The following is an 8,455-nucleotide window of genomic DNA, read 5'->3' on the forward strand; positions in this document are numbered from 1 at the left end:
GTGTTTAGAAATTGGGCCTGAGTTGGGCCTAGGCAAAATTTTGCATATTAGACTCATTTTGCTCCTAATTTTTCATAGATTTGATTTAGCTAGGTCTCATCTTCATATGATGAACCTAACTAAACCAAATCAAGAATTTTCAAATTAAATCATGAAGCAATTTGAACCAAAGGCCGCCTAGCTCATCTTCTTCCTCCTTGGCCAAATTTCTAAACTACACCTCTAGGTTTTTGAAGCTTGCCTTGCAAGCTTCTAAACCTTAGTAGGTTAAGCCTACCTTACCATGGTTCTTAAGTGAACCATGGTCAAGGTTAGCTTCTCCTACAAGCTTGCTAAACCGTGGGAAGTTAAGCTTACCTTACCATGGTTCCTAGTGAACCATGGTTAAGGTTAGCTTCTCCTAGAAGCTACCTCTCCCTATATATTTGTAATTCCTTCACTTGTACTCACTTTTGAGCATTTTGAGAAATAAACTTCAGATTTCTCTCCAAATGTCTCTCCTAAAAATCGTAGAGAACTTCCACTCTAAGGTTTCTCACCAAAGGTTTTCAACCTTTGCTTGGTTCCTTGAGCTTCCTTCACTAGCTTAGGAAGTGGCCGAACCTTCTCCAAGGACTTCTCCTCCATTGAAGCTTCTTCAAAGGAGATTTTAGAGGTCTAAAGGTGTCAACCTCAAGAAGCATCACGGTCCTTGCATGGAAGCTTGGATGAACATCAATCCTTCACCAAGAGTTTCCATCATCATCTCACGGGCATAATGTCTTTGGCAAATGAAAATTCCCATATCACTCTATATAACTTCAATTCCCAGGAAATACCTCATTCTTCCCAAATCCGTCATGTCAAATTCTAATTGCATCGAACTCTTGTAGTCCTCACACATTTGACGACTATTGCCAGTAAAAATTATGTCATCAACATATAAGCTAACAATTAGAATATTACCATCAAATATTTTAATGAACAAGGTGTGTTCACTGGAGCACCGATGAAAGTTTTCTTTTGCAAAATATGCTTCAATCTTGCTATACCAAGCTCGTGGAGCTTGTTTAAGCCTGTAGAGAGCTTTCTTGAGACGATACACTTGATTTTCTCTGCCCCTTTTGATAAACCATTTAGCATGCTGGACAAACACATCTTCTTGAAGTTCACCATGTAAAAATGCACTCTTTACGTCAAGCTGGAAGACTTCCCATGTTCCTTGAGCCGCCAAGGCTAGTAAGACTCGCACTGTATCAAGTCGAGCGACTAGGGAAAAAACCTCAGTATAGTTGATTCCGAATCTTTGAACATAACCTTTAGCAACCAATATGGCCTTGTATTTCTCTATCAAACCTCTTTCATTGAGTTTGGTCTTAAATATCCACTTCACACTGATAGGTGTAGCTTCTTTTGGAAGATCCACGAGTTCCCAAGTGTTATTCCTTTAAAGTGTTCTAAATTATGGACCGCATCATGTATTACGGTCGCAATATTGCGGTTGCGGCCTTATCTGCAACGGCATCAGATCGCAATTGCAATGAGACCGAAAATCACATGTTTTTCTGCAACGTAACCGTGTTGCATCCGCAACACATCCGCAACGCACCGCAATACGACAAATTGATACTATAATTTTAAAATAAATTAAACTATTCATTAAAATAATAGAATATTTAAAAATAAAAGGTATTAAAATGTATAAATCCTTAAAAATAAAATATATATTGATAAAGGTTACGTTTCATAATTTTTCATCATTGCAGGTGGTCGCCTATGTCTTGCTGCCCTCCCTTTAGTTAGAGGATGATGAGATTCTGAGTCTGAATCAGAATTAATCAGTGGGTCTAAGTTGGTGTCATGACTGACTGGAAGTTCATGTGGGGTAGAGTCTACTAGTGGCTCTTCTAGGACTGGGGTTTCACCTTTTTGAGTATCATCCTTTGCACTATCATGGCAGTTCCAGCTTTTGTCCTCCTCAAACACTACATCCCTGCTTATGATGACTTTATTGTTAGCGGGATTGTATAGTTTGTAAGCTTTTGATTCTTCACTTACCCCCAAGGGTATACATGGTTGACTTTTATCATCTAATTTGTTGCGCTTCTAATTTGGAATATGAACGTGACTAATGCAACCAAATATTTGAAAGTAGCCAACATGTGGTTTGACTCCACTCCAATGTGCTTCTGAAGTTTGGTGATCTATTGCCGATGATGGACCGGTTTTGGACGTGAACGCACCACTGGACAACATCAGGCCAGTATGATTTTGGAACACATTTCTCATGTAAGACTGCTCGAACAACATTCAAGATAGTGCGATTCTTTCTTTCTGCAACTCTGTTTTGTTGCATAGTGTAAGCTGTGGTCTTTTGTCTTGAAATCCCTTGATGATTGCAATAAGTTTCAAACTCCTCAGAGGTAAATTCACCACCTCTATCAGTTCTTAGACAGATAATGGAAGCGTTGGCTTCTTTTTCCACACTGGCTTTGAAACTTTTGAATGCACTAAATGTTTCAGATTTTGCATGCAGAAAGTAAACCCATGTTTTACGAGAGTAATCATCAATGAAACTCAGAATGTACCTTTTGTTGCTGTGAGATGAGGTTGAAATGGGACCACAAACATCAACATGAATTAGTTGGAGTTTCTTCAAGGATCTCCAAGGACTTTATCTTGGTATGGTGTCCCTACGTTGTTTTCCAGTGAGACATGAGGTGCATGTTTCTTTGGACGCTTTTAGAGGTGGAAGGCCGGTTACCAAGTGCTTGTTGGCAAGTGTGCAAAGTCCCTGAAAGTTCAGATGAGCAAACCTTTTATGCCAAAGTTGTACTTCTTGTTCAGAAGATTCATTTACATAAAGGCACTATGATTTGCGAGGATTCATTGAGGATGTTAGATAAAACATCCTATTTCCTTTCATGCTAGAATGAAGAAGTAATCCACGATCTGGATGGAAAATTTTGCAAGTGTCATTTTGAATCAATACAGCCAAACCTTTCTCTTGGAGTCGCCCTAAACTTAGAAGATTGGTTCTAAGTTCTGGCACGTAATATACATCTATGATGATAATTGAGCAACCATTAATACTAACTCGAATGTCCCCTTTTGCTTCTACTGTCATAGTGGTGTCATTACCAAGCTTGACGGTGTTACACAGTCCCTGTTCGTGTATCTTGGTAAACCACCGTTTATTTCCGGTCATATGGTTACTACAACCAGAATCAAGAAACCAATCTTTTTGTTGTACAGATTGATGATTTGTTTCTTCATATGCTACCAATAGTACTTCAACTTCTACCCCTGATGATTCCTCGTACATTGCATAATGCGTTTGTTTTTCCACTCATGGGCACTCGTATTGGAAGTGTCCTAGTTTGTGACACCAAAAACACTCTACAAGCGCTTTATTCAGTGATTGTCTTCCGCGACATCTTCCACGACCACGACTACCACCTCCTCGGATGTGTCCATGACCTGTTTTTGATCGACTATCATGAGTAATTTTTAGCACTTGTTCATCGGGTTGAGAGTCCTGCATTCGTTGCTCATGAACCAGTAAGCTTCCATGGAGTTCATCAAGACTTAGTTTACTCAAATCATTAAATTCCTCTATTGAACAAACCATATAGTTGAATCTTTGGGTGAGTGATCTAAGTATTTTGCTAACCACAGTACTTGAGTCCATCACCTCTCCATTCAACTTCATCTTGTTGATAGTACTGAGTGTACGTCCCAGATACTGATCAATGGTTTCAGAATCTTTCATAGTGAGTAATTCAAACTCACGTCTCAAGGCTTGGAGTTGTGCTCGCTTGGCCCTGGTTGAGGCTTGGAATGTTTGTTGCATGGATTGCCAAATCTTCTTGGACGTACTCTTGTCCAGAATAGTGTCTAATATCTCCCTGTCAATGGCAGGTTGAACAAATTTCTCTGAGCCAGACATCTTTCTTTCTTCTATTTATGCACTCACACTGTTTCCCACTCTTTTCACTCCTTTCCCTCACGTCACACCAGTTCACACTGTATTAGGTCCCGTATAGAGCTCTGATACCAATTGTTAAAAACTCAGAGCATAACTTGTGCACACACTATTTGTGAATAGAGAATACTCTGATGTTTATTCAATTGAAAGAGCATGACTTTTATAAGCCTTTACATCCATAAGATAAAAACTGAATCTACGTACATGGCTACAAAGTAGGCCACACACACCTATGCACACCTATGTACATGGCTATAAAGTAGGCCACGCACACCTACACACACCTAAACAATAGCTAACTGACAAACTAGTTCAACCCTGAGAAATAGGGCTTTATTTAAAAATGCAAAAATTATCCATCAGGTTTATCTAAGCATCTAAAGGTCTAATTCCATGAAAGATGTCAAACCGTGGAAGAGGAAGAGGCTACACTGACCCCTCTTCGTCGTCCACCACTTGCTCTTGCGGAGGCAGATGTGGTGACGGAGGTGGTGGTTGCCTACGTGCAATTTGAGCCTTGTACAATGCCCAGATGAGTATAGCGCTACCACCATCCCCACCAGGACCATGACGATGATGAGTAGTGGCGTCAACCACCGAGGGTGCCAGTGACCGTAGTCTGGGCAGAGGAAACCCACCTTGTGGGGTTGGTCAGTGACTGGAGGGGGCATGATGAAGAAGAAAGATTCAGAGAAAGGGAGAAAGTTAGTGAAGAATACATATTCCCCCTTTCCCTTTTTATAGAAATGTCATTAGAGGGAGATGAGCATCGTTTCCTGCGATTATAAGAACCCCTCACCCAACTTCAGACTCCATTTATTGAACATCACGAACAAAGGAACAAAAGGCCACAATCATACACCTCTCTCCTAAATTAAACACATTAAGTCGGAAGTGAAATGCATTTTTTAACGAAAATTAGTAACTATTTACTCTTTGTCAGATTTTTAGTAATTTTTTTATTTACTTGTTATTTTAAAATTCTAAGATAACATTAATTACTATGTTATCCATTATACCCTTATGTAATGACCCGTTATGAGTTTTACACTTAACATTTAAGCAATTAGTAGAAAAAAATAACTAATAAATTATAAGTATATAAATACAAATAAGTAAACTTTTTATAAGTATTTTTAGTAGCAGATTCAATCTATTTTTCTTCTTCTTTTTTTTTTCCCTTTCCTATTTTTTTTAGTTTAGTTTTTTGATAAGTATTTTTTTTTTGTAATAAGTATTGAACTACACTTTGTTAATTATTGGCTTTTAGCAATAATTATGTAAGGCTACTTTGAGGTGAAATGTTGAGATACTCTAGAAGTTAAGGAACTCTTGAGGAGTCCTTAGGTGTTTAGAGAGTTTCTCTGGCTTGATGTCCAATTTGATCTTAAGGGAAGAAGTATATAAGGTTTATGTTAAGAATTATGTCTCATGAATTTATATTCTTCAGAACCTTAGAGAGTTCTAGCGAGACGAACTTTGGAGATTTTGACCTTTCTTCATCTTCTTCTAGATATCCTGAGCTCATAAGATTGTTGTTGGAGTGTTGATCCAAAGCTTCTAGTCGAGGATCTAGGTTGTGGGTTGGTGCAAAGCTTCTCAAAGCTCATTTTTCCTTCTTTTTCCTCTCCTACTTTCTCATTTGGCTAATAGTCGAGACAAGGGAAGTTAGAACCCATATTGGTATTGGAGTTTGAGTTGCATTTGACACTATGATGTTAAATACATGATGGTGTGAATGAATCTAAGATGGAATGATTTTTTTTTGTGTTTGGGCATATGAGTATGAAATTTATGGTTTGTGTAATATCTCAAATTTTCTACTAATACAATATTAATTATTATTTATTTTTATATTTATGAAGAATATTTTTTATAGTTATTTTAGTTAATTAAAGGGGTTTTATAGAATATTGTAAAGGTTTGTAATAATTTAAATTATTTATGAAAATTTTTATATAAAATTCTATTTTTTTAGGCCAGAACGGGCTATTCCAAAAAGTGGAACGGGCTGTTCCAAATGATGAAAGTAAACTATTTTTGAAGGACCAGAACGGGCCGTTCCAAATTAGTAAAGAGGCCCATTTGAGTTATTCCAGAACAGACCATTCTCAAAGTGAAATGGGTCGTTCCAAGATTCTAAAAATGCCTAAAAACCGTAGTTAGAAATGGGTCGTTCTAATTATGTTCAATGTGTGTTAAAATGAACCCTAGAACGAGCCGTTCTGATTTTAGAACTGGCCATTCCAGTTGTAAATTTTGCATATAACAAATGGCTCCAGAACGGGCCGTTCCGGATTCAGAACGGGTCGTTCTGGGTACCCCTGAATGCCTATAAATAGGAGGCATGGGGTGAAAAAAAAATTATAACTAAGAAGGTAAAATTTTAGAGAGAGAAAGAGAAAGAGAGAGAGAGAGAGAAAGATAGAGAGAGAGAGAAAGAAAGAGGGAACCGAGAGAAGGAGATTAACAAGGTTCTGTTCTAGTTTCAGCTCCTGCTTATCCAGGTAAGGGGGAGTGAGAAACCTCGCTTGGAGGTGTGGGAATAATTGTTGGGTAGTTTGATTGTCGGATTGGCTCCCATTCTCTTGCCTGTTGCATGCTTCTAGGAACATGCAAAGTATTAATGTGTTCTGTTTTATTTTCTGTTTGCTCTACTTTGTTCCTTGTTGGAAGTAATAAATGAATATGTAATTAATGTTAAAAATAAATAAGTTTTAATATGAATAAGAATGCTCTCTATGGATTCCTGTGGGGACCTTATGAGGAATAATTATGACATGACTATGTGAAATATGCACAAATGACATGAAACATAAGAAAGGACTATTGAGACAAGTTATGATTATGAGAATATGAAAAATGATGACATGATGTACTAAATGAAATTCTGTAATAAGTCAAAGGTTGCGTCAATGAAATAATGAATGTATGACATGCATCATATACATATATAACTCCAGGTATGCCGCTGAGGCTGCATACTAGTGATGTAACTAGGTGTACCTTAGGGTCACCAGTGATGTAACAAGCTAAACAAGTGCACCTTAGGGTCACCAGTGATGTAACAAGCTAACAAGGTGTACCTTAGGGTCACCAATGATGTAACAAGCTAACAAGGTATACCTTAGGGTCACTAGTGATCTAACAAGCTAACAAGGTGTACCTTAGGATTACCAATGATGTAACCAGGTGTATCTTAGGGTCACCAGTGATGAAATGTGAAACTTCCGTATGGCGCCACATGCATGCATTTATGAGTCGATTCCATGACATCATAGCATGATAAATGAGTGTACATGTGATACTGATCATGTATGGGTATTGTTATATGTGATTAGTGTTTATTACTTATGATTGTTGTGTGTGCTATTTAACCTTTATTTTTGCACCTGAAACTGAGTGATATGTTTCTCACTCCCTAGTTGTTCTTGTATATGTTTAAATTATGTTGCAGGTGATCATCATTGTGAGGATGTTGGTGATGAGGCTTAAGGCTTTAGTTGGGCATGCTCTTATAGGATGTGACATCGGGCATAACTAGGCTTAGTTTAGGATGTTATTGTTTTAAAAGCCTTAGTTTTCTTTTCTTTTTTAATTTTGAACGTTCTTAATAAAAGACCAAAATGTGCATCTTTGTCATATTATTTTTATTACATGATTTGGAAGTTATAAATTAATTCCTAACTAGGAGGCACTGCCACCGTTGCTGGAATTAATCTATATTTTTCTTTATATGATTTCTTGAGTTTTGATACTTACATGTTGACTTTTTATGATTTATGAGTTACGAATGTGAATCTTCTACCTTATAATATTTGAGACAATTGTTTTATCCATGAAAGATGTTATCAACTATGAAAGATTTTATTTACTCAAAAAGAAAAAAATTATTGTTTACATTTATTGTGTATTAATGTTGGGGTAGAGGATGTCACAGTTTGATCTTATTTGTTGTTACATGTTCAAATTATGGTGTTAAATGAATTCAAGATGATGTATACTTGTTGGTTAGAGTTTTGGATGTTTGGTTTACTAATTTTTAGGTGAAAAAGAGGCAATTTTGTGAGTCTACAAGTGCATAATTCATCATTGCACTATGTGTGCCTTCAACACAAGGCTTATGTTCTACTCACGCTAAGTGTAGAATTGGTGGCATTGGGCGTGAGGAGAGAGAACTGTTTTAGGTTGAAGTGACGTCATTCATGGATTGAATGGTGTCAGACGTGAGGTGGGAGAATTGCCTCTACTTAGATTGGCATCGGGGCCAAAGGAGGAGCATCAAATGTGAGGAGAGAGAATCATCTTAGGCTAGAGTAAGGTCGAGTGCGAGATTTTGCCAAGCTAGACATGAGATCCCAAGGATTCCCTACCTCAGCCACACTAAGCACGAGTTGTGTGACATTAGGTGTGGGTAAAACAATGAGTCTTTTGCTCTAGTGGCACTGGGCACAAAGTAAGTTGCGCCAAGCACGAGTTGTTTTGCTT

General features: G+C 37.6%; 1 protein-coding gene and 1 long non-coding RNA gene across 2 annotated transcripts; one reads left to right on the forward strand and one right to left on the reverse strand.

Annotated features, from left to right (window-relative positions):
* Positions 1-3,328: 3,328 nt before the first annotated feature.
* On the reverse strand, positions 3,329-3,928 carry LOC145951918 (uncharacterized). The gene has a single exon (XM_083064107.1). It carries the CDS (start codon positions 3,926-3,928, stop codon positions 3,329-3,331), a length of 600 nt encoding a protein of 199 aa, XP_082920233.1.
* Positions 3,929-4,445: 517 nt separating this feature from the next.
* On the forward strand, positions 4,446-7,701 carry LOC145951723 (uncharacterized). The gene is made up of 2 exons (XR_014429607.1): positions 4,446-4,671; positions 7,425-7,701. It is a non-coding gene; the product is annotated as an uncharacterized LOC145951723 (long non-coding RNA).
* The last annotated feature ends 754 nt before the right edge of the window (positions 7,702-8,455 follow it).

The sequence above is a fragment of the Cajanus cajan genome, chromosome 9 (genome assembly GCF_000230855.2).
Source record: "Cajanus cajan strain Asha chromosome 9, NIPB_CcT2T_4, whole genome shotgun sequence".
NCBI lineage: Eukaryota > Viridiplantae > Streptophyta > Magnoliopsida > Fabales > Fabaceae > Cajanus > Cajanus cajan.